This window comes from Emys orbicularis, chromosome 2 (assembly GCF_028017835.1).
Source record: "Emys orbicularis isolate rEmyOrb1 chromosome 2, rEmyOrb1.hap1, whole genome shotgun sequence".
Classification (NCBI taxonomy): Eukaryota; Metazoa; Chordata; order Testudines; family Emydidae; genus Emys; species Emys orbicularis.
In genome coordinates, this window is record NC_088684.1 from 181,610,057 (window position 1) to 181,636,523 (window position 26,467).

At 41.2% G+C, this 26,467-nt stretch overlaps 1 protein-coding gene across 2 annotated transcripts in view; it reads right to left on the reverse strand.

The window, feature by feature from the left end:
• Positions 1-10,793: 10,793 nt before the first annotated feature.
• Positions 10,794-26,467, reverse strand: part of LOC135873627 (poly(rC)-binding protein 3-like) — a 72,926-nt gene continuing 57,252 nt past the window's right edge. For both annotated transcript variants that reach the window (XM_065398266.1, XM_065398265.1), the window contains exons 11-12: positions 20,108-20,277; positions 10,794-10,830 (exon numbers count right to left, since the gene is read on the reverse strand). In XM_065398266.1, coding sequence (XP_065254338.1) covers positions 10,794-10,830; positions 20,108-20,277 — 207 coding nt within the window. The remainder of the gene's footprint in view (positions 10,831-20,107; positions 20,278-26,467) is intronic.

Below are 26,467 nucleotides of genomic sequence, written 5' to 3' on the forward strand. Positions count from 1 at the left end.
CTACTAAAATTATTTTAATGAGCAAGTAATTTTATAGTCAATATAGACTTCTGGGAGTGTAACATATACTAAGTCAGTGCTTTGAGTTGTCCTGTGCTGTAGTTCATACCAGCCAAGATGACAGTATATAGTGTTATTTCAGATAGGAAACTCTGCTTTATCCAGGATGTTTTAGAAGTTACTAGTGAAATGTAGTGTGTCGGTCGTCCAATGTTTCACTCTTTCATATGTAAATGACCTAAGAATCCAGAAACATTGAGCAACAGATTGTGGAGAAGTTGTAATACTCTGATCTTCTGCCATGCTACAGTGGGCATGCATGTTGCAGAAGACTGTGCTGGACTCAATCTGTTGTTTTCGTTAATGCAGTTACAGACTGGAACATGTGTGAAAACTCTTGAGCAGAGGGATGAAATGGGTATGCAACTTCGAGCACTGCACTGGAAGCCTAGGTGGCGTTGGAAGAATAACTTCAAAATAAACCTAATTTATTTTAGTTGTAAATATTGGAAGCTTTCAAGGAAGCCTTGGAATTCAGTTTTCTTTCTCTCAAGTGTGCAAATGGGTAAATAACATTTTAAAGTTAAGAACCAGTGAACAGGACAAAATTGAGGTAACATAAAAGGGGAGCAAGAAATTTACTGAGATTCAGTATGTACTGGCTAAATTAGAGCCAGATTCTATTTTTTAAAAATCATATGCTCTTTTAAGCTTTGCAAGCCCCCAAAGCCCTCAGATTTACTGAGCTAGCAGGAACTTCTGAAAATCTGAATGGATTTTTCAGTTTGGTCCCAAGAAGTAGAGTTGTGGAAAGACAGCTTATTCTTTTTACCTCAGGTTTTGGAAGAGGTTTGTGTTTGGAAATATATTACAAGGTTGGTTTGGAGAGGAAGAAAAAAAGGAATAGTGAGAATAATCTTACCACACAATTAATTCAAGTCAGTCTGGGTACAGGTTATATCTACTGATCACCATAGTGTTTTATTAAGGGGAAAAATGTTATTGCTCACTAAAGGTAGATGTGACTTATATAGCATCTTTCACAATCAACATTCTGTGTGAGAACTGTTGCCAGATTCTCTTGACCCTACTTTACTTCTCCTACTTTACATATTCCAGCCATGTGTTTATAATAAAGTTGTGAAAAGTAAAATTCATACTGTGCTTAACAGAACAGTAGAACACTGTGTTCTGATCACATATACTGGACTACATGCTTGATATTTTTTGCTCAATTTTGTAATAAGTACAAAAAACAAGCACAACCAATACTTCTAAAAAAATTTCAAGTATAACTTTGCAACTAATGGTCTCTGCCATTGGTAATATCCAGAAATTTGGCAAAAATGGTTTCCAAGTGTCACTGACTTATAAATAGAAACATTCAAAAACTAGAAGAACAAATCTTGAACAGATTGGCAAGTTACTAATTTAACTGGCAAAGCATAAACATGGCAGTATATTAATACTTTGAATTTCAGTATTACTGGATGCATATCGTACTGCAATGAGTGAAATAGTGAGAGTAGCTCCCCTCTTGTTTAGGAATGAAAGTTCCTGCTCAGAAAGATGGAGGCAATGGGAATATTTGTTTAATGACTGTCAGTCTTGCTATTTTCTGTAAAATCCAGTTTCCTTCATTTTCCATAAATTCTGGGAAGTGTCTGATGTACAATTTCCCCACTGCATACTCTTTCCCCCAACCTCCCCACTAGTCCACGAAGGAGAGCTGCACAGACTCTTAATTCTGATATTAGAGAGACAAGGTGGATGAGATATCTTTAATTGAACCAACTTCTGTTTGGTGAGAGACATAAGCTTTTGAGCTTACAAGGAGCTCTTCTTCAGGTCTGGGAAACTTAATCAGAGTGTCACAGTTAAATATAAGGTGGAACAGATTGTTTAGCATAAATAGTTAACACGCATTTCAAGGGACCATTGAAAGGTTAACTATTTATGCTAAACAATCTGTTCCACCTTATATTTAACTGTGATACTCTGATTAAGGCCTGGTCTGCACTACAGTTAGGTTGACATAAGCTACCTTGCGTTGACCTAACTCTTAAGTGTTTACTACACTAAAATGTAGCTCCCACTGATGTTACTCACCCACTACATCACAGCAGCATCGATCCCTGGTAAGTGTAGATATGGCATCAATAACTGCACCTCCATGAGAGGCGTAGAGCTTAGGCCAATGTAGTTAGGTTGATGCAGTGTCAGTGTAGTCACTGCGTTGCTTACATCGACTGTTGCTGCCTTTCAGAAGCTGTGCCACAACGTCCCACAGTGACAGTTAAATCGGTGCAAGGGCTCCTGGTGAGGACGTGCACCGCCAACACAAGAAGAGTAGTGTGGACATGCAAAAGGGATTTAATTACTGCAGTGGCTGTACTTCAACATAATTTAGGTTGACTTGCCTTCATTTTGTAGTGTAGACTTTCCCTAAGTTTTCCAGACCTGAAGAAGAGCTCTGTGTAGCTCAAAAGTTTGTCTCTCTCACCAACAGACGTTCCAATAAAAGATATTACCTCCTCTCTGTAATATCCTGGGACTGACATGGGTACAACACTGCATATTTCTAATATGTTAATACTTACCAGAAGTAGGTTGAAGCCAGCACACCAGTTTCTGGTTGTCTTGTGTTTAGACAACCTGAAACTTTTGTATGTCCTCTTTAGTTCCCTCAATGGGGTCTAGTATGTTTCCAAGGACTGATTTGGGATTTGATTAAGGGCCAGTATTGTCATTGGTCTTAACATTCAGATCAGAGAAAGTGGAACAGACCTGGCTGATTCTAAAGACAGAGTGCATAGAGAAACATGAATGTACACTTCATTTTTATAACTGAAATTATTTTGCATGTCTAACTTTATAATTTTGTGGGCTTCAGTTTTCTTCATTTTGTGCACGTTTGAAGAATATTTATTTTTTACTGTATGTGTGAGGAATTGGGAAGGGAAATTAACATTAAAAACAGTACAGCTGGCAAAGTCTCTCTCATCTTCATGATTGTTTAACTGGGGGAAGCTAGAGAGTCAGTATTTACCTTTGGAATCGGAATACTACTGCATTTTAATGCAATCTTTTTAATTGTTCTTTTAGAATAAACCTACTTTCCCATCCTTTTTAGCGGTCAGAACTAGAACAGATTAGTGCACTTAGACCAAGGATATTAACTAAACAAATTGTCATCTTTTGGGTATTATGAATGCTTGGCAAGCCTGTCCAGTGAGCCAAAGGAATGTTCTAACCCCTCTTTGTTTCTTAATGTATGAATTTCTTCCTCTTTAAGTAATAGATAATGAACCAATCAATGCCATGCATATCGACAGACTGAAATTACTGCTGTATTTGACAGCATTGATTCCTATTGATTTTCCATTTAGGAATGAAAATTGGCCAGTATGTCTTTTTCTTGAAAGGACAGTCTCTTAGGAGATCCATCATTCATAGAAACAATTGCCATACAAGACAAATTCTCAAGGAAAATAATGGGACAAGAGAAGTTGTCCAGTACTTCAGAGCTTACTTAGAAAGCTTCTAGAAAAGAGGTCTATTGTGGTGATGCTAACAATGACCTCACTGGCTCTGTCCTGTAACTGGAATGTTTATCTATGAGTGTGCCAGCAAGGCAGAAATCAAACATCCTTTTTAGCAGAGCCTTGTAACAGAAGTGGCCTTGAGGGCTGTTGGGAGAAGGTAACTCTCCCAACTTACCAAGCTGTAGAGCTGATGCAATAATGAAAAGTGACTTAACGTATCTGGGAAGATAACCAGCACAGTTTACATGAGTTTGCTTTACCCGCACCTTTAGAGAGGCACCATTTTATGAGTAACCTATTTGCTGCTACACTGTAAGTTGTACATTTCCAGGTCATGATTATTCAAAGGGAAGAGGTGTGGGGATTTCGAGCCTATTGCTTTCCCAACACAACTTAAGTTTAGAACTCGAGAAGGAGCTCCAGGGACTAACCCTGTCTAACCAAAATCATGTGTTTCACTTGGGCAGTGAAATATAGAATATTTCAGCTGTGTGTAGAGAGATGTCTGAGCTCCATTACATGTCTGAATAACATTAAAAAAGGGGGAAGCATGATATGGGTAATCATTAGTAATATTTGGATTGTGGTAATGCCTCCAGACCCAGTAAAGGATTTGGGGCCCATTGTTCTTGGCACTGTCTCTATGTATATTCATGAATGCACACAAGAAAACAGTCATCCCTACTCCAAAAGAGTTTACAATCTAAGAGATTATATTGTACTAACAAAGACCTGTTCTCTAGAGTAATACATGTAATTTTCAATCTTGTTACGTAGTCATGGGAAGTGGGAAAAGTAAAATAAAGTCCAACTTTTTTGGTATGGACAAAATGAGAACACAGCGTCCGCTCAGGATGAGCCAGACGCTGCCTTGTCATATTCCCGTGTAGTTTGCCTGCATGTTCATCTTCTCAGGAACTGATGGTTGAGTTAAAACAGCAGCTTTAATGAGAGCCAGTTAGTTTACTACTACTATTAATTCTCTCCAGGCTTGAACATGTTTTCTCTCCAATTGACGTCAATCCTTTTATAATAAAGGAATATTTCCGTTGGAAATACCATTGAAAACATAGTGACTTAAATCGAACTAAATTTAAAAAACGTGTCAAAACTAAATGATTTGACTGTTTTGATACTTTTCTCCACGGTTTTTTGGCTGAAAATAGTTGTTGAATTAGCAAATAGTTTTGGTCAACACAAAATTGTATTTTTCAGCAAATAAACTATTAGCCTGAAATATTTTGCCTAGCTCTGCTATGGAGTAACGGGACACTTTTATTTTACCACATTGAATTATTGTATAAAGTCTTATACATTTTCCATGGGGCCAAAACCTACAATGTTAAAATTAACAGCTCTGTTTTAGAAACTTTGGACTTAGGTTAAAATACTGTTTTCCTCAGTGAGGATGTTGGTATAAATGGAGTCAAGTATCAGAGGGGTAGCCGTTGTTAGTCTGGATCTGTAAAAAGCAACAAAGAGTCCTGTGGCACCTTATAGACTAACAGACGTATTGGAGCATAAGCTTTCGTGGGTGAATACCCACTTCGTCAGACGCAGGACTCTTTGTTGCTTGGTATAAATGGAGTACAGTAGCAAATAAGATTATTACTCAGGACAAGATTGAAATGCATTGGTAGACCTGTGTGGAGAAACTTTCCCAGCATCTGCATGCATTTAATTTTTCATGAATCACTTCTATATTCATTTTTCACATTCATGAAAATGGACCTCACTTACATATTGGTGCGGGAAAGAAATGTGGGCATCAAAGGCATAAAATTAGCAATGGACTGACAGAGACACCACTGAAAGTCATTTGTGGGAAGAAAATCAGTGGGGATTAAAGCAATTTATGTGAAAACAATGCACATTTTTACAGAAGAGTTCTAACCTCAGTCTATAAATGGCCACTTGTGTAGGAAGGTCTTGTATGTAGTTTACATTGATGGGAAGAGAGATCCCAAAGTTACTGACAAGCCTACCTCGGACTCAGCAGATGGAAGAATTGTTGCTAGAGCCGTACCTGAAGAAAGTTAAGTAAGAACGGTACTGTACTGTGGATCTAGTTAGTTCAGATTTACAAGGCATAGTTTAACTAATTTGTATAATTGATTGAGAGGTCTATATTATTTATACAAACATATTTCAGTGGACTTTTTTAAAATAAATTTTTCATCTGAAGTCTGGTGTTCATTATAGCATTGTGCTAGTAATAATATAACTAAGGAATAGATTTCTAAATTACAGTTGGAGTCAAATTTTTCATGATTAAATGAAATTTTCCGCTCAGATTAACAGAGTAGGGGTTTAGGAAGGATGGCTTAAAAAAAAATCAGTGTGGCTGATTTTAAGTTACTGCTTGTGCAATAAAACACGCTATTCAACTTTTAATACAAGTTCCAGTTCATTAGTTTTTAAATTAGCCTGGATTTCAAACTTCAGGCTTGTCATGTATGTATCTTGAATGAGTAATCCTTGCTTTGTAATTTCAAAGATGCTGATGGGAGTCCCATTGAAAGTCAATTAGAGTAGAGTGCCTAGCACCCAAGGGTGCCTTTCAAAACAGGTAGGTTTTCAAACAAGACAAACTTTCAGATGTTTGGGAGTGAAAAAAAGCAAAGCTTCAGAATCAGGAGGACTTCTCCCATTTTCACAGGCAGGATGAGGCTGTGGGAAGCTGTCACAAGCCAGTCTACATAGCAAGAATTGGCAATTTTAACACACACAAAAATCCTTAATTTAAATAAGGGGCACTGACTGAAACATACCCAAACACACAGGAACCTGGGAATCAACCTACCCACCACAAATAAAAGGCCTGTGCTGTCCATGCCCAAATTTGAACCTTGTAGTTCCAGGCATATTAGGTATTTCTAACTCAATGCTGAAACCAGTAAGCTCCTCCTTGCTTGCTGACTTACAACAAAAGCTACCAAAAAGAAGCCTTAAATTACTTTCACTGTGCTTAAGTTAGGGTTACCATTCGTCCGGATTCCCCCGGACATGTCCGGCTTTTAGAGTTAAAAATAGCGTCCGGGGGGAATTTGTAAATGTCCGGATTTCCCCCCCCCTCCCCATGCAGACCGCGTGCGGCTAACAGGGCAGCCGGACGGATGGTGTCACTTACATGGGGCTCCGACAGCCAGAGAGAGCCCCTCCTCCTCCCCCCTGCAGCTGAGAACACTCCCTCCCTCCCTGCATTCGCAGATCACCAGCCGGCCGTTCGCACCGGCAGTCTGGAGCTCCTCCCCCTGCTCCTCCTCCCCGGCACGCTGGTCTGAGCGGCAGGGTAAGGGGGCCAGGGGGTCGGAGAAGGGGCAGGGAGGTTCTGGAGGGGGCAGTCAAGAGACAGGGAGCGGGGGGGTCGGGAGTTCGGGGGGGGGGCTTTCTGGGGGATGTGTGGATAAGGTTTTGGGCAGTCAGGGTACAGGTAGGGGGTAGGGTCCTGGGGGGCAGTTAGGGTGGGGGGGTCTTAGGAGGGAGCAGTCAGGGGACAAGGAACAGGGAGGCTTAGGGGGGGTGGGGTTCTGGAGGGCAGTTAAGAGCAGGGGTCCCAGGAGGGGTAGTCAGGGGACAAGGAGCGGGTGGGGATGTTTGGGAGTTCTGGGGGGGCTGTCAGGCGGCAGGGGTGGGAGAGGGATCGGAGCAGTCAGGGGACATGGAGCGGAGGGGTTTAGATGGGAGTTCAGGGGGGGGGGCTGTCAGGGGGTGGGGAGTGGTTGGATGGGGCGTGGGAGTCCCCGGGGTCTGTCTGGGGATGGGGGTGTGGATAAGGGTTGGGGCAGTCAGGGTACAGGTAGGGGGTAGGGTCCTAGGGGGGCAGTTAGAATGGGGGGAGGGTCTCAGGAATGGGCAGTCAAGGGACAAGGAGCAGGGAGGCTTAGGTAGGGGTTGGAGTCCTGGGGGGCAGTTAGGGGCAGGGGTTCCAGGAGGGGGCAGTCAGGGGACAAGGAGTGGGGAGAGGGTTGGGGGTTCTGAGGGGGGTGGGAGGGGCAGGGGCGGGGCTAGGGCAGGACGGGGGCGGGGCTCCTCCCATCCTCTTTTTTGCTTGCTGAAATATGGTAACCCTACTTAAGTATTGTGCCTTTCAAAACCTCAGTTTTCCCCAGCTATAACATGACTGATGATACTGACAGCTTTTGCGATTCAGTGCTGAAAAATGCTCTGTAAAAGCTATGCATTAACACACAGGGCGCTGCCCAATGAAGGATTTCTTTTAACAAGTCACTGTATGGGGTGCAGAAGCTGATGCCAACAGCACATGTGCAACATGGGCTGGTCCCTAGGACATTTAACATGCTTTGCGAACATGAAAGCATAATGAATGTTAGCAAAACAGAAAGAGGTTATTTGGCCCAGCATAGTTGCCCTTTTTGGTTTAGCTAGTGCACGAAGCTACACTGCTGCTTGACCTAATTTATGCTCTTTGTAGCTTATAACAACAATCTTTTGGTAAACTGAAGCTGCAGTATTAGTGCTGACTAGAGTGTTTTACCAAAAAAAAAAAAAAAAAAAAAAATCCAAATGTTGCAATGTAAATTATTCCTCTGTGTAAACACCCCACCAACCACATCCCTAACATAAAAGTGCATTCACCTCATTAAAGCAGATATCAGTGCCTCTTTTGCAAGTGTCTTGTGTTCATGGTTTTATATTGCTGAATCTGACTAGTTTGCCTTTCTCTGTGTGTGTGTGTGCGGCGGGGTGGGGGGGCGGCTCCCCTTCTCCCACATCATCCCTTGTGGTTTGCTGCCCCTCTTTCCCCCCCTCCCCCACTATTTGAATGATGTCATCACTCCCATCACATGTTATCTGGCCTAGATTGTAAACTCTGTGGGGCAGCGCTCTGGTCTTTTTCTGTCGGCAAAGCACCATACACACTTATGCTGTCTAGATAACATTCATAGGCTAATGTGTCTAGTCCCACGACAATGTTTACGCCACTGCCTTGCCATTGCCTCCGCTGAAATCAAGCCTCAAGTGCCTCTTTTGGTTAGTGCAACAGCTTTCCTCTGTGCCCTCCCCAAGTCCCAGCACTCTGGACTGTGCATGCTGCTGCTCACTTTGCGTTACACATGCATAAGTGTGACCACATAACCTGTCCTTCTCAGACAACGTCACTAGCTTCCGATTCATTTTCAACGTCTAGCCAGAATGTCTCCTCTTGTTTTTAAAAACCTGCCATGATCAGTCCCCTGCTTTTCACCAACCCAGACTATTGCCTCTCCAGCCACACTCCCCACAGTGCCCACCACTGGTTTAGCACAGCCCTTTGGCACAGTCTCCCTGTAGCGTTCCACTTTGTCAAACCTGCTCTTGGTTTTAAGCTCGCTTGTGAAAAACCCCTTTTCGCCCTTGCTTAGGCTGCTTCATTTCTCCCCCCGCCCCATTCTATATGAAGCCTATAATTGTATTTGTTAAGGTGCTTGGGAAGCGTTTGTCATATAAATGAAAACTCCTGATGGCTCCTACCTAGTACCACGATGGACAGTCCTCGCCCAATCAGCATTTGGCACTGGCGCTATGTACTTATAGTCACTAATACCATGCTGGATGTCAAGAGAAATGTCCAATGGCAATTGAAAAAACAAGAATTTAGAGGTCATTTCCAGTAAAGAAACTTCAACTCGCCTTATTTAAAGCATAAAATTATTTGCGATAAGTCTTAACATAACATACATCTTATCAGGGACGTCAAAATGTACCTACAGGTTTGAAAGCATAGCTGGAGATAGCTCCAGGAAGGCAGCACCTTGATACCTTTTCAAGGCACTGAGGCAGAAACATGCATCTTATGGGCCTGCCCTTGCAACGTTTACTGTTTAACCGAATTCAGTAAGAGTACTTGCCTGAGCTTGGGGTGCTGGGAGTCTTCATTTGATTTGGATATATACTGGTTCATATTACTTGCCTGCACTGCAAAACCACAGTGTCACCAAAGTGTGAAAAGGTTGCAAATGCCTACAGGAGAGGTGGCCAGCATGCAGCCCACGTAGTTAGGCGTCACCATAGCGAGCACTGGCTATCTTTCATATAAAGGAATAGCCCGTCTTGGAGGCTACAAGTGTCAGCTTGCAGCACTCCATCAGATCCAAATAGGAGCCTGGACGGGTCAAGGAGCTTTGCATGATGCCATTAGTAGTTTCTATGGGCCAAGCCTCTGAATGAAAGACGAGGTTCACTACATATTTCTGATTGACTATTGCCCTTGGATTGCTGGCACATTTCCAATGCAGCCCTCGGGTGGATAAAGTTTGGGCATCTCTGCCCCGCAAAGCAATGTGCAGTGTTGTAAGCAATAGAGGCATGAAACCAACAAAGGCCGTTCACAATACCAGAATCAGTACCTGGCTGTGTTTGCTTTTCTCCCCTGTCTGATCGAAAATCAATCCTGGCCTTAAATGAGAAATAGGAGTGGGGAGTGGTTCTTTAAATCTCATTATTATGGACCAAATTCTGCCACCTCCAGTCCTTTTGAGTAGTAATTTACTCCACACATAGCCCTATTAAATCCACAGGGGATTATTTGCAGAGTAAAACACTACCCAATATAATCTGTGACAGAACTTGGTCCCATGTAATCATGTTTGTAAATGCTTTAAAAAATCAGCTACCAGGATTGTCTAGTGGCCTGTTTGATGTTGCTGATACCGCAGCTTGTTATGCTGCTACCAAAAGAGCACCAGGGCCTTACATGTGATGATATTAACCCTTTAATCCTTAATGAAAACAAACCATTTGTCTATGAGATTATTTTGAGAAGCCATTTCTAAATGAGACAACTGTCAACCTGGTTACCAAAGAACGCGTTTAGAGCAACACAAAAGTTGTATGCAAAAAGCTACCATGTAGTTTTAAAGCAGGAAAAAAATTTATTTATAAAAAGTCTTATTTAATTTACCGCCAAGTCTATTGTTGAATACAGTGAGTTAGAACACTAACAGCCCATGCTTTTATACAGACTAGGCAAAGCATGAACATCAACAAAAATTAACTCTCCCAAAATTTGCTCTATGGTATGAGCCACAACAGTGTTAAAGTGGAACAGTAATGAAAGCAACACAAGAGTTAGGAAGCACAGTTGCTTAAAGAGTAAAAGAAGTATTTATTTTGATGTCTCAGAATAATAAGAAAGTTAGAAATGGCAGAAATTCCTCTGTAGATTAGTCCATAGAAATCATTGTCTCATGGGGCTTTGGAAAAGTCCTGTCTGGTGGCTAATGTACTAGGGCATGATGAGATACATTACAGAGCCCCCAGGCCAGTAACTTCTGAAGACAGCCTAAAATGTAGGAACAAAAATGAGGAGAAAAAAAAAAAAAGAAAAAAAAATCTTCTCACCATTAAAAAAATTACACTTGAGTACAACCAGCATAGAACAGCATTTCAATGCAGGCAAGTTTTCTCACATTTTTTTACTTCAGTTATTAAAACAGTTACAATAGTCCAGAACAATTTTACAGCAGTTTTCTAGAGCTGTTAAATATCTGAGGTACCATGACATTTGTTCCAGTTTTTCCTTCATTATATACAAACAGCCCCGCCTCCCCATTTTGATAAGTGAAAACTGTAACAACGACAGTTCTACAAATGGTTACAGTGACAAAACTTAGCGCAAAGGTACGAAGGTGGAGAAAAGCCTATAAAATACAGAAATGACAAAGAATACTGAAATAGTACTTAGCCCTATACAATAACAACACACTTTTAAATACCATGGTTTAAAAAGTATTGCATTTGCATTCTGTGTTTTTAGTTTATATTAAAATGCACTGAATACAGTTCAATTCGTTAAAGCTTTGTGTCCAAGGAGTGCAAAGTGGATGAACATGGCAGGCTAATGGGATTCTGAATTTTGAAGTTGTGAGGAAAACAATATTGCATTACTGAGCCAGTGCTATGCAACGTAAATTAAAAATAAGGTGAATGGACAAACAGAAAATGCAATTAAAAACTAGTTCCAACAGCTAGCAACCAGCTAATACATCTCCCAGCTACTTTCAGTTTGCTTGCAATTATTTTTCCTTTCATAGTAAACTTGTGTGTAATTATGTTTGCTGGCTGGCATCCAATCAACGTGACAACCTTCAAATAACATTTGATATGAAATAGCTTGTACGTGTAGTTAATATTTAAATGCCTGTTTTCTAACCATAACTTACACTGTGAAATGAGTTGCCAAGCTTTTAAACTGGAATGTATTTAGGATTTGTACAGTAACCTTAGTAAACCTTAGCCAATGGATGCTGGCCAAGAAGGCCATATGACCCTGCTCCCATGAAAAAGTCAATGGGTGTTTTATTATTGACTTCAGCGGGAGGATGATCTGGGCCCTAAATTACATGGGGTATATTTTCAGCCAGGCTGATGCCTGGCTGTGGGAGTGTATCTTTGGGCCTGCAAAACAAACTGTGGGCACAAATCTGAGTACTTGGCCCTCTGATTTGTACCCATAATTAGATACTTAGAGGTGCATGTATTTGGAGTTGCACCTCCAGGTCATAAGCAGGAGCAAAATATATGGGGGCAAATTGTGCATACAAAAGGGAGCCTGCCCTCCTGAAAATGTCCTCCTTAAAGTACGTTATCCTTCACTAGTATCCTAAATTAAGATGAACCATTGTGCCCTGTAAATATCCTATAGAAACAGATCGGTTAGGTGAGTACTGAGGCTTGGCTGATACATTAGTATGGCTATAAGGATGGCACATAGAAGATTTAAAAGCTTGTTAAAATTACCTCATGTTACCACTTAATATTTTTCTTCCTTTAATGTTTTTTCTCTATCTTTCCATTCTGTTACGAGTTTCTCAGTGCAGCAAGATTCATACACAAGGGTGATCCATGACTATATGCATGTATGTATTAGAAGAATATTTGGTATTCTTTTTAGCTTCATTATCTAGTAAGATGTAAGTGCTAAGCAGATTAATACAAGTCTCAATGCTTTGTGAAGTTTAGCAGAATGACCGCTGGAGGTCAGGCATGCAAGGGCATTTCCTTTCAGAGACGCATGGTGCTTTCTAGCTGTGGGCCTATCAAAAGGTTCATGAAGACAAATGTCAAATTTGAAGGATACATCAACTGAGAAGTAGTCTCACAGTTGAAGGGATCCCTTCAAACGGATATAAATACTGACGTGCTAGGCAGTAATTAATAACTATTTCTAATGCCAAAGACGTTTGTCGAACAAGCTTTAGTCTTTGGTCTCGTTTCCCCCCCCCCTTTTTGAAGGCCCCAATTCTGTCCTTGCTGACACCCATGCAACCCTACTGAAATGCATCAAGCGTAAATGAGGACAGAACGTAGCCCTGGGAAGGAGTCTTTTCCTATACGCTGGCTAGACTGGGCAGCATTTATTAGTGTCAACACTTAAGCCTACAGCTCTCTATTATTGTTGTCAGAGCAGTGACGCCTCAGAATGAAAATCTGTCTCCACTCTAAGCCTAGTGTTGGACCCTTTATTAATAACTGTGTTAGGCTAAACATTCTAGATTATGTGGGAACCACACCCGTTACATGACAAACTTTAGCTAAGTATGGTTACCAACTAGAGTTTAAAAGAATCAGGGAGGCTGTTGGAACTAGTTGCTATTTTTTGGGTGGGTGTGTGCATGCACACGTGTTAATAGTTATGGAAAGTGGAAGACAATTTGAGGTGGCAACAGTTAACACTAGCAATTTAACAGAAAATAAAAATATGCCATATTGTTTCCTTGATAGCTATTATCTACCACAGAATCTTGGTAGAGCTCGAAAAACCTTGCATTTGTTTCTCATCCCTTCAATATGGAGCAAACTTCTGGCGGTCAGATTTCTTAACCCCACTCGTCGATGGAATTTTGGCAGTGTAAGCGGACAAACTCCCCGTGGCCCCCGCAGCGGCCGCGGCATTTAGTGCCAGGAGTGGGACAGTTTTCATGCCAAGCAGACTGGAGACAGGAACGGCATAGTGGGTGGTTGGTAAAGTTGGTAAAGGGGGAGGGGTACTGACGTTAACCGCGGAGGCAGCTGCTGCTGCCGCCAACACAGCCATAGAGGTGGGGGTGGAGGTAGGGGTGGCAGACTGAGAGAGGTTCATGTTGAGGTCAACAGGGGTCGTGACGGAAGCAGTCTGGGTGCTGACTTTAGCCATCTCTAAGCTGCAAACGAAGAGAGGAACAGGAACAAACAGGTTGGGAGGGTCAAGCAAGGGTCAATGGGGCAGAAAGGAAGGAGGGGGAGAGCAAACACAAAAGGGCAGGGTTAGATTGGTTGACAAAAGGAACAGACAAGTAAGAGGAGGGGGGAGAGAGAGAGAAAAAAAGGGAAAAATGAGGGTCAAAGGAGGAACATGTTATGTGTTAAAGAAGAGAAATAACAAAAGGGTATTTCATGATTCGATGGTGAAAACATCACTGAGACTCGAAACGTTTGTTTTTTAAATAAATGGCTTTTTACATCAATGAAAAATAAATGCAGATAATGGCAAAAAGATGGAAAAGCAAAACTTAAAGCAAAACTTAAAATAATTATGAAGTTTACTCCCCAGCACTGATATGGTGGATTTTGCTTTTCAAAATCTAGGGTATTTTGTGGGAGGGGAGGGTGCGGGAGGTTTGGGTCAATTTTGCACTTGCTCAATTCCATGACACAAAGAGTATCCTTCATGATTGCTAGAATGAGGGGACATTGAGCAATGTTTTGTTGTTCTAATCTAAGGCATAAACTGGTTCTTGGTTTACACCCAAAGCTACAATTTTCAACGTCTGTTATATTCACTGCTAGAGGCAAACGTGCATTTTTCATATAAAACCAATCTGATTAGCCAGAGTGTTCACTTAGCTTTGTACTTTACCAGACTTTGTTTTCTTTTAACTACAAAAAGAGTAAATTTAAACTAAGCCATCTAATTGTACGGAAATTGTAATAATGGAAGACTGACATACACTGCTCTTCCATGACAATGGTATTGTTTCTGAACTTGTATCAGTTATTACAGTTAACATTTAAGAATTCATCAACTGACAGACAAGAAACTACATTGATACAACATGAACATTATCACAGAGACTAACAAAACACAAGGAATTTCAGAACAAAGGTTGAAACCCGAACTGCTGGTCCCAAGAAGAGAAGGGCTCTTCAGAGGATATAAATACTGAGCCAATATTGACCTCGGTGGATCAACACTAAGGATGAATTTGGCCTATATATTTAGGCCTTTAAGTACTTACTTACACAATAGGCTATGAATGATAGCTCCAAATAAATTTTGTTTTAGCAGGTAAATATGTATTAGCTGCTTTTTCAAATGAAGGTATTTACCTGGTTAAATCTATATTTTGATATGTGTTTGCTATTACCTGTGTATTATTGACTGGGTAGACCATCAACTGGGTAAACATGTATTTCAGTACACACTGCTAGCTTTGAAACACAACTGACTGGGCAATGAATACAGTCTGTCATGTAAATATAGATAAGGAGCCGAAAACCCCACTATTCTGGCTCTATTTACAAATGTATTATTAAATCCAGGCAAGTACATATTTCAGCAGGTTATTTATGTAACAGACTGCTGTGCTGTATTACACATTTTCTGAAGGTGGGCTCTAAACCAGAGAGATGGAGTCAGTATGGTCTTTCCTATGTCTCTCTTAGTTTGTGAATAAAAGTAGATTGTCCCCCAGCCCTCCTGGTTCACCTGTGGAGGGGAAGAACCACTTTCCTGCCCAATGCTTCTTTGGCCATGGGTAGAGAGCGGGGGAGAGGAATTCCTCCAGCCGCCTTCCTCTGTGACTCCAGAGGAAGATTTCCCTGCTCCCTTTCCCTATAAAGCTTTCTCCTCATAGTGGCTGGCACCACCCTATTCTTCTGGGCCGATCCATTGGCCAACCCTCCACGGCTTCCTCCCTATGGCCACTTCTGGGAGCAGCACTTTCCCTCTCCCACATATTCTATTTGGGAGTGGGAGCAGGAATGGCAGAGACCCCCAATGACCCTCAATCCACAAAGCAGGGAGAAGGGCCTGTGGCAGAGGCCCATCTATCATCAGCCAGCAGCAGACTGGGGAACACTTCTAGCTCTGCTGCCCTGTTCATTTAAGCACTAAAGGACAGAGACATCCACATTGCATAGAATTAAGGACAAATCATATCCAGGCCTCAGTCAAGAGGAGGGGGAACTTCACCTCTTGGCCAGCTTAACAAGAATGCAAGTAGGGTATTCCCTGAGCCCAGGGCTCCATGCAGCTTCAAGTGACTTGCAGGAATGGCTCCTGCTCACTGTTGTTGAATGGAGATGGGCAACCACCAGAAGCCCCTCCCTTTGGTCTACGTGCTGCCCCCGGACAGCAGATGAAACCATCCCTTGAAGATGACAGAGGTGATGGTGTTTGAGGATGGTACTCCCCAGAACGGCTGCTAAAGGTATGTGTGAGGGAGCTTGGGGCTTGTTTGGCTGTATGGTGGGAAGATATCAGGTTCTTCACTTCCCCTCACAAGGAAGTGGGCTCTTTGGATCTTAACCCCAATACTTTTATCAGGGAGCCAGAAGCCGTCTCAGCTACATTTGTAAAGGTTTGGAGTGCATGAAACAGAAAACTTTGGTTTTCTTAACCTCTGCCTCCACAAGTCTTACCCATTCCCACTGAACAACACTGCTTTCTCTAACCTGGTGTCAAAACTAGTCTTTGTAGAAAGACAATAATAGTGTCTTTATACCGCAAACAATGCCATCTGAAATATTAAACTATATAATTTACATTAAAAATGCCTGTTACCTGACCCTGAAATTTGGAGCCAACTACAGGACGCCTTCTCAGGTTGGTGAGCAGGAGCAGCATGTTTTGTAAAATTATCTGTATATAATTGGATTTTATATTTACAGCTCAGCTTTACTGAGAGGGGTCTGTAAAAATGACATTGTGGGGATTCATTGTGTATTATCGCACAGTGACTCCACATCAAACTGGCTCAGTTGGCAAGTAACGAGATGGGATTTTTCTAGCTGCTAATGCTGAAAGTTCAGCCGGGGTGGGGGTGGAGAGCTGAAAATACCTTCTCATGTATCATCACAGGTGGCAAATATTCTGCAGGCCAAAATCATGGCCTCAGTTACATCTGTGTAACCTCATTGTCTCCAAATGATGTACTGAGCTGCACAGGCATAACTAAGGGTATAATTTGGCCTGCCTTTACCAGATCTTTATTTCTAGTGGTGGTGATGATGATGATGCATAAAATAGAAGGAATCCAACTTGGCTTTCAGAGGCCTTGTTGAGTTTGCGGTTACCAAAATCAACTGTTTACATGTAAACAGACCAAATTTAATTTGGAAGCCAATGATGTGTGACACACCTGGAACTCCATGATGCTAGTTTTACAGAGTCACTTTTCAGAAAAGAGCTTCATTTTATGAATAAATACATTGAAGGCCACATCCTGTGTTCCGTGCAATCAGTGGATTTCTTGAGTAGGTAAGGAATATAGGGGTGGGCCCTTATTAATTATCCTTGAACTAATCAAATGGTTATCAAAATGGAAGTAAAAATATCTTCAAAAAGCTACTCTTCAACAAGAATAAGAAAGCTCCGTTGGCTAAAATTCATTTATAACCCAAAGAAGAAGTCATATATCATACAGTTTAAACTTAAATTGTGGTTCACTTCATTTTTAGTAAGAATTTTAAGATAATAATTTGATAACAAGGATCCAATTATTACAGTGGAACCTTATTTCCCAAGTCCTGTGGTTACATGGTTCAGGCTGAAGACCAATTAAGAGACAAGAGATATACAGGAAATAAAGCATTCCTAACGCACATAACTAAGATGGGGCATATTTCAGGGGTACAAATATCAACAGTTGGCTATATCCATACAGAAACAAAAATAAGGTTAAATCTCTGTCTCTACAGACCATGCTGCCCGTAAATCTAACCTAGTTTATATATTCTCATGCACATATTCAACAAGATACTGCAACAAAATAATCTTTATTTAAAATTGTCTGATAAATGATTTTAAAGAAGACAAAACTGGCTAGAAATAGTTCAGGTACTTCAAAGAACTGGTATTCTTTTAAAACTCAGGCTACTGTCAAACCTTGAATTATGTATTGTAATTCCTAGAAGTAATGCCCCTGGAAACCAAACCAATGGGAATGACATTACAGCACTAGTCAGAGCTGATTGGTCTGCAGGGTGATGTCAGTATCAGAAGTAACGCCCTGAACAGAAAGAAAAGGTAGATCCAGGAATGATGGGAAAACTTGGTGCCCCCTGGCCTCGGTGTACATTGACTATTTTTGCATACCAGTGGGTATCATGGTGAGTTTAGTACTTTGATATTGTACTCAACTCTCTCTGGTAACAATTTATTTCACATCTGCTTTTTATATTTAATAAAAATATTATAAATAAATAAAAAAAATTAAAAAAAAGAAAGAGCACGTAGGACTCATATAAAGTTTTGGATTTACAACCCTTGAAGCTGGCTCCATTTACCCACAGAATAGGTCCCGCACGGGCTGTGGCACTCTATATTTCCCTCCCATGGCCTTGCAAGCTGCGTAAGCCACAGGTTGGGGACGCCGCTTGCTGGACTGAAGTTATTCAATTTCCATGGCCCATTCAATCCTTGACTGCCAACTAGTTCTGCTGCTGTGTTGGCACCTAAGTTAACAGAATTCCTCTCTCCTCATTATATCTTTTAGCAAAAAATTAGTCATATAGCATAGCTTTTTAAAATAAAAAGGCCACCTTAATTACCTATGATACTTGAGAGCTTAATTTATTATACATTGTTTTAAGACTCTTCATTCACAAATGAAGTCATTTTACCTAAATACATTTTCAACATATAGTACATAATATATAATGGTTTATTGTATCTGATGGTAACAAATGCTTTCTAACTAGAAATTCAACAGGAAGAAAGTACTACTTTGTTTCTAGTTTCACAGGGTATATAGTATCCATGGAATATGATTGCTCAGCAGTTTTCTTCATTGCAAAAGTGTGTTAAAAGACCTCTTAAATGTCCCATTCCATGAAAAGAACCATTAGACAGCAATAAACAGAGCTGTGAGAGTTCACAGGCTTTTATAACTGAGTCAAAGAGAGGTTTGTTCACTAGAGTTTCTGTCTCTGGTGAGCAGCTCACTGCAACTCCATTAATAACTTGCATTATTTTATTTGCATGCTTTAGCTGTCTTGAAGATCTTAAATTGTTATCTTCTGCAATCCAGGTGCATGCCATATGGCGTTTGTGCAACTAAAAGTGAAGGGGTCTATTCTCGTCTCGATGTGTGGGGAATCCCTGAACACCAAGAGAAGAACATATCCTTAAGGGTTAAAGGAGGGAACACATTTTTACTTGATTACAGGGCTTAAGGAAGTGACTTATATTTGCTATAAAGAATGTAAAGCACACGAGCTGTATGTTGTCTTTGGATCCTTGGAATGGCTAGTGTTGAAGCTTTGTGGTGCCACAGAACAGTACATTTATCCTTGGCAAGCTAGTTTCAAGTAATGCAAAGGTAATATTTTGTTTGCCATAATGGAAGGCAAATCTCCTTTCCCTTCATTCATGGAATCTACATGCTTTTCTAGTGTTGGTCAAATTATATTGGTGGAGAGGTGATTTGGCTGGTTAGATTTGCTAGGACTGCAATCCACAACATACACAAGCTTATACTATTTTACACACTTTATATTACTTTAAAAGTATCTTTAAGAAAGTAGCTTCATTTGCGAGATGGCACAGTGTTTTTTAAAAATGGTGTAATGTATAGATACTAATCTTCCTCTCTAGTGCCTTGGTACAGCACATTCAAGTAGATTTATGACAGAGCGTTACATTCATTGCACTTTCTCAAAGGGCTAAGAGTGCTACTTGCATATCAACTTTAATCTTTTCCTAAATAATCAAATCCAAATAGTGAGAGGCATAAGCAGTCTCAAAGGGCTAACTAAACAACCAGTGTTTTCATTAACTCTGGAGTTGAAAAGTGGTGAAAAGGAGATTCTCACCCTGTCTGATGAGGGTGGGCTTTTTACAAATGTGTGGGGCTATCTATGAAAAAAATAAATTCCAGGTCTCTTTAGCAACCAAATGTCTGTTTAATATCCCATTAATAACCCTGAGAAGCAATTTCCAGCTAGCAAATTAAATCTGTTTTGCAATCTGTTTCACTATAGTTGCCATTTAAGACAGCAGAATGGGTCTGCATCGCTATCAGTTTGTCCTATGAAAAGTTTTATCTTCCAACGAATTTATGACAGTATCATCTTCTGTATCCAGCTCAGAGGCTAGATGGCTACAAATGTGAATGTTCAGATTTTGAGCTCTTATGCTTCAGTGTAACTGAAATTGCAGCAGATTAAGCCGCTTTCCATATAAACCACCAATAAACACAGGCTCTAACAGTACAGGATTTACAAATAAGTAGGAATAAAATAAGACTATGCAAAATGGACACTGCACAGCAACTTTCTGGCTTTATCCTAGGCAGACATTTGTTGGAAAACAGACAGAGCAATCTTGCAGAAGCATATCACTTACAAAGCTAACTTACCTTGCATTAATGAGGTACTGTGCTAAGCTGATGTTTGCCGGGGAGCCTGTGATTGTAACTTGTCGTTCTGCAGAGCCTTCTGTGGCATTAGCAATCTTGATCTGCGCTCCTGACATCTGCCTGATTTCATTTATCTTACTGCCTTGTCTGCCAATAATGCAGCCTATTAACTGGAGTGGGACAAAGACTGAAATTAGTGCCACAGACACAAGCAAAAACCATTTAACTGCAACTTGTCGTATTGATCGAAATGTGGTTACTAAGGTCTCTCGATATCAAAACAAAAGATTTTTGCTGTGCTGTTTGGAATGAATAGCTAGCAGCGTCTATGGGCTTAATGGTCAAGCTCCTATAGTTAAAGCATTGTCATTTTGTAGGTGGTTATGTATTAACTCAGTATCACAGGCAATTTAACCATCCAATACGTCAGAGAATACTGGCATATTGTAGTGCTACAGAATACAAAGTAGAGCCCAGTTTGAATTTCCAGTGAAAATATCAAGAGATGCAACATAACTGACAAATCAGACAGACTGAAAGCTCTATTATTGTGTCTGTGCCTCAGTCTGAAGAAGAGCTCTGTGTAGTTCGAAAGCTTGTCTCATTCACCAACAGATCCTCACTCACTAGGTCTTTCTAGCTTGCTTGACAGTCCTAAACTTTATTGACCAAATTCTGCCCTCCTTTACAGCGGTTTCTTTCCATTAAAGACAATGGGACATATAACCATGTAGCTGAATGCAGAACTGGGCCTAAGGTGAGATGACACTTTCGTCACAAATTGATCCTTGATTTTATTTGCAAAATGTAAGTCAGGATTCTGCATGTGTTCCTATGCCCCATTTTATCCTTCAGTAAAATTGTACTGGGTCTATTACAGGAGTGGGCAGGTGAGGGTCTGTGGCCTTCAACGTGCAGGAGGTCATACTAAATGCTCACAATGGTCCCTTCTTAGCCTTAAAGTCAACTGGCAAAATACATTGCATATTGTTTTAAAGACTGCTTGAAAGTTCTTGGTGAGCTACAAATATTAATACTAGTATTATTTATTTATATTATGGCAGTGTCTAGGAACCCCAATCCAGGGTTAGGGCCCCATAGTGCTAGGCATTGACCAGATAAATCACAAAGAATACAGTCCCTGCCCCAGAGAGTTCACAGGCTAGATGGCCAGTTAGGCCACAATAGAAGGACAAAACAGATAAATAGGGTTGGGAGGAGTGGGAGGATGAGGCAAATAAATGTAGGAGATTTCCCGTTCCATAGTCTGAGGGTCTGTTTCCACTTTGTGTGTTAATTTTAGGAATTTTTCCTTTTCTAAGGAAGGATCAGTGAGAAAGTTGTGGTGAGGCAACTTTGGCTGACCCTTGAGTCCTCAGATTTCCTTAACCCTGGTTAACCAAGTTGTAGGCCTGAGCATGGTACTGGCTGCTACAGCTGATCGTGTCCTAGCCACAAAGATAAAAAGATTTTTAAATCTGTTAGCGGTAGAGTAGTCAAAACACAATACAAATATGTGTAAAAACTCTGATTTCTGTTAACATTTTAAAAAAATGCAACCAGCTCTAGTCAGCAGGGTTTGTTAAAGTGTCTGTGCCCTGTCAAAGCAGTGGAGTTGTTCTGGAGTGTTCTCAGATGGTAGCTGCCCTGAGGGGGTTCATGCATGGTACCATGAGGTTTATTTGATCACCTCTCTTATTCAATGTGTTCATGAGGCCACTTGGAAGGGGACACCAAAGACACCCAACTATATGCTGTTATCATGCCTGACTCAGCTGGTAGAGTGGAACCAATAGCCTAATACCTAAATGAGTTTGGGGCTTGAATGATTGTGACTCAATCCAGATAAATTGGAGATAATGTTGGTGGAAGCATCCAGAAGCGCTGGTGGCACTTTAATCAAGACCATGACTGAGAAATTGTGACCACCATCTGTGACCCAGATGAACAACTTAAGAGCATTGCTAGACCTGGGCTGCTCCTGGATGCCCAAGAAGTGGTGGGGGCCAAGAACACTTTTTAATTTGTGCTTGGCACGGAGAGGGTCACCTTTCAATTCCTGTGTGGAGCTTTCCATACTTATCCTTTGTCACCTTAACCCTGCCTTGCTGTAATACACTCTGCATGGAGCCACGAGACAAATCAAACACTGAAGCTAGTTCAGAATATGGCTGTCCCCTGGAAGCACATTATGATGGGGCTATGGGATTAATCTAGCTTAGGTATTTATATGGTGCGCATTACCATAGCATTGGAATGTATGATCTGCATGGACTGCCAATACACTACCGGGAATTTTAGGGGTTGGTTTTAATCTATGCACTTTAAATGGTTTGGGATCAGGTGATCTGAGAGACTGCCTCTCCTCCTCAAGTCATTTTGATGGTGTAATACTGGTGTAAAACCAGCATGACGCAATGGTGAGCCAGGCCCTTTGCATTTTGGCTGCCTCACTCTTAGAGTGACCAGATGTCCCGATTTTATAGGGACAGTCCTTCTTTTTGGGTCTTTTTCTTATATAGGCTCCTATTACCCCCCACCCCCATCCCAATTTTTCACACTTGCTGTCTGGTCACCCTGCTCACTCTGAGAAGGAGTCGTATGAAATTATATCCAAACCGATGCTCTTTTTTCAAGACAAATCTTTCTAATACTACTGACTGGCCCACTCAGGAGAAGCCATCTCTCGTTTTGTAGATTGTTGCACAGCAGGATTTGGCAGATCCTATTGGGTCCCTTGTGACAGAGGTGGGTCCATTAAACACTGAAAGTGACAGCACTGTATGAAGTGTTGTATGTTCTACAGTTACAGCTTCTGAAAACTCTCGGCCAATACAATTAGAGGATGAGCAGTACAGGAGTCTAACATTTTTCTTTAGCAGGACCATTGGAACTGTTTTGACACTGACGTTCATGAGGTCTTCCAATGTATCATGGGCCTGATTCTCCTCTGATTTACAATAGTGTAACGCAGGTGTGACTCCACCAAAACCCATGTAGTTATACTGGTGTAAATCAGAGGAGAGTCATGCACCCACTCGTTCTTAATTGTCTGTCCAAGTCCATGGCAAAATTCCTATGACATCAATGGGAGCGGAATCAAGCCAGGACCATAAAATTCTAGCGGATGGGACCATGAGGACTGATTTTTAGCTCACATCAGTTTAACTCTATTGATGACAAGTGGAATTACTCCTGATTTACACCATGTGAGTTCAGATTCAGCCCTGTGGCTTTCTTCGTGTTTGTATAGTGCTGAGCACACAGGCAGTGCTTAATAACAAAGACAATCTATCACAGAGAAAGAGAGAGTATGCCAGTTAGACTTTAAACTATGGCCTTCTAGTGTGAGTTTTCTGCCTGTTTGGCTCTTTATGTCCCTCACTGCTGCATTCTCTCTCTATGGCACTGGGAATAGCCAGATGTTTAGTCTGTAGTTTATTACAAGGCCCCTACTGTAAAGCGTTGGCTCATCATGGTGGTGCGTGGCTTGCGGGTTGTTTGAATATTTCACTTCTAGATAAAACTGGATTCCATTTATAATAGTGCTAGCTAAAGGTACTGAGTAGGCAGCATCTGACACTGAAGTTTTCTGCTTATCCCCAGTACAGGTACTGCCAACTCAAGCTTCCCAATGCTGCCTCATCAGTTTACCTCCACTGGCCTGGTGGGAGTAGCTTCAAGGGTGAAAGAGGAGTGTGGGCTCAGCCCATTGAATCCTTGGCCTCTCTCCTGGGACTGCCAACAAGGCTGGACCCAAGACTGAGACTCATTTAATAATGACCACTGAACAACTGTCAGATGGGAACAACTGTCATCCAATACCAGTCTGAACCACTGACCAAAGGTGAAAAGACATCTCCCATTACCAATACACTGAGCCACTTATTCCCTTCCTTTACATTTAAAGGAAGTTTCAGTCCATGTAAGAATTGATTTATTGTGTATCCATGGAATTGTTTCTGTTACATGTTATATTGGATGTGTCTGACATTCCCAGGATATCACAGGTAGCTGTGGCTTAACATGTTACCCTGATGTAAATCCAGGTATAACTGAGCGTAGAACTTGGTCTATGATGTTCTCTTCAAAGGAGACTCTCTAATTGTTTTTCAGAAATATTTAGTTTATTTCCTTCTCATTATTTTCAATCTCTTTTATTTTTTCTTCTTCTTTCACTATTGCATAAGTACCTTGTTATATGCCTCAGAAGGGCTGCCACAGTGGGATTTATTTATGCATTTTTATTTAGAAAAGGGGCTGCATGAGGGACAGTGTAGTCTAGTGGAAGTCACGATCTCCTGATATCTGATCACAGCTCTCTCACAGACTTATTGTAGGACCTTGGACACGATGCTTGACTACTCTGTGCCTGTTAAAAAGCAGCAGTAATATTTAACATCTCTCCTCTCCCCTCCCAAGGGTAATGCACAATCTGGCTCATAGTGATTTCACAGACTACAGAAACAGACATAAAGAAAATTGGTAGGCCAAATTCTGAGACAACACCACTGTTATTGTCATTTCTGTGCAGATCTAAACTACCAATGAAAAATATAATGTGCACCAGCTTAATTGAAAGTACATAGCTTTATAGAGGGCCCAGTTCTGTCCCACCCTCTTACTAACTTTGAGATTAGCATCTTACTCTGGGGCACATTTTCATATCTTTTCTCATACTGTATAGTTACTTGCTTCACAAGTGGTCCCATTGATTATCCACAGGGAAATAAAAACTTCCCAGTGGCTTTTATGGAGATGGTGTTGAATTTTATTGTAAGACACCCTTATGGTGCTTATGTGATGAGCTTCCCAATTAGTTATTTGAAAGGAAGGAGTCATTATTCCTCTAGAATACAGAAGGCTGGCCCATCAAGTTGTCATTTCCAATTCAGCTGGATTTACAGGCCTATTTATATTTATAGAGAGCATTTATCAGATTTGCGGCATTTTATTTTCAAAGCATTCTGCTGTTTTGGGGGGGTTTGCTTTCTGTTCATTGTTCTCTCTTTTTTTTTTTTTAAAGGGGGGAAGGTGATTTTTATCTCGCTGACCAATGTTTTTTTTGCAGTGTCAGGTGTTTTAAGACTGTGATCCATGTGTGCCAGCTCCATTGTACCCCACTTCCACCACCTTCTCCATCCCCCCACCTAGCTATCACCACTCTACCATTATATGCCAAGATGTACATCACAAGTGGATGGAAGACAGCTGGCTGGCTGAAACTACATGCAAACCAGATGGAGGTAATACAGGTGGGATGAAGGAAATATTTTGAAGAATTACCCATCATCAGAGTATCTCCTGCTATTGGGGGTATCTGCCCTGAGATAATCAAGTCACACTGTAGCCTAGGAGTTCTTTTGGACTCCTTGGTATTTCTGGACACTAAAATAGCTATCACTGCCAAAACATGCTTTCTTTCATCTGTGACTGGAAGAAGGCTGGGTCCCTACTGTTGGACAATGACATGGTCAGAGTGCTCCATGCCTTTGTGACTTCCAGGTCGAATTAATGCAACTCTCCATATTTGGGAATGAGTGCAGCAACCTTAGAATAGGTCCAGATCATCTCAAATGTATCAACCTGCTTCCTGAGCAGCACTGACTGCTGACAGACCTATCACCTGGAGATCTGTTCCCCACACTGCCTCCACGCAAAAGAACTGGTTAGTTTTAAGACAACAGTGCTCATCTTTAATCCCTCCACAGGAGTACACCACGTTACCTAAAGAAGTGCCTCTTGGGCAGGGATCACAACTTTCCTTATGGACAATGACGCTGTCAACCTCAAGGGTCAACTTGTGAGTGCAGAGGACACAGTTTTCTTGACAATTGATTCAGGCTGATTGAATTCCCTTCTGGAGAAGGTGGGAATAACCAGATACCTCACCACCTTCAGAGTGAAATGCGTAACTACCTGAAATGGGGAAGAGGAGACACGCACATACACACATTTAAATGGCCTCCGAGGGAGATGGGAGAAATATAGTCCACTTTATTAGTTTTGTTTCAGAAATGCCCAGATACTACAATGGTGGGCCCCTACTAAAAATCTAGATGGATAGAACTTCCAAATTCACAGTCTGGATAGGGAGTTTGATTTTATGGCATGGTGCCATTTACTTTATTAATTAGTTTTAATTATCATTTGGAGATATGTAAAAAGCTGTGAGGTCTGAGCTATAGTCACCATTAATAACAGAGAAATTATTTTATAACTGCCTCAACTCAATTACTGAAGAAAGAATAAATAGGATTTACTATGACACAAACAAATATGAATTGTAAACAGGTATTAACTTATGCTTAAGCCTACAATTTTTTCACAGAGGTCACGGACGTCATGGAATCTGTGACT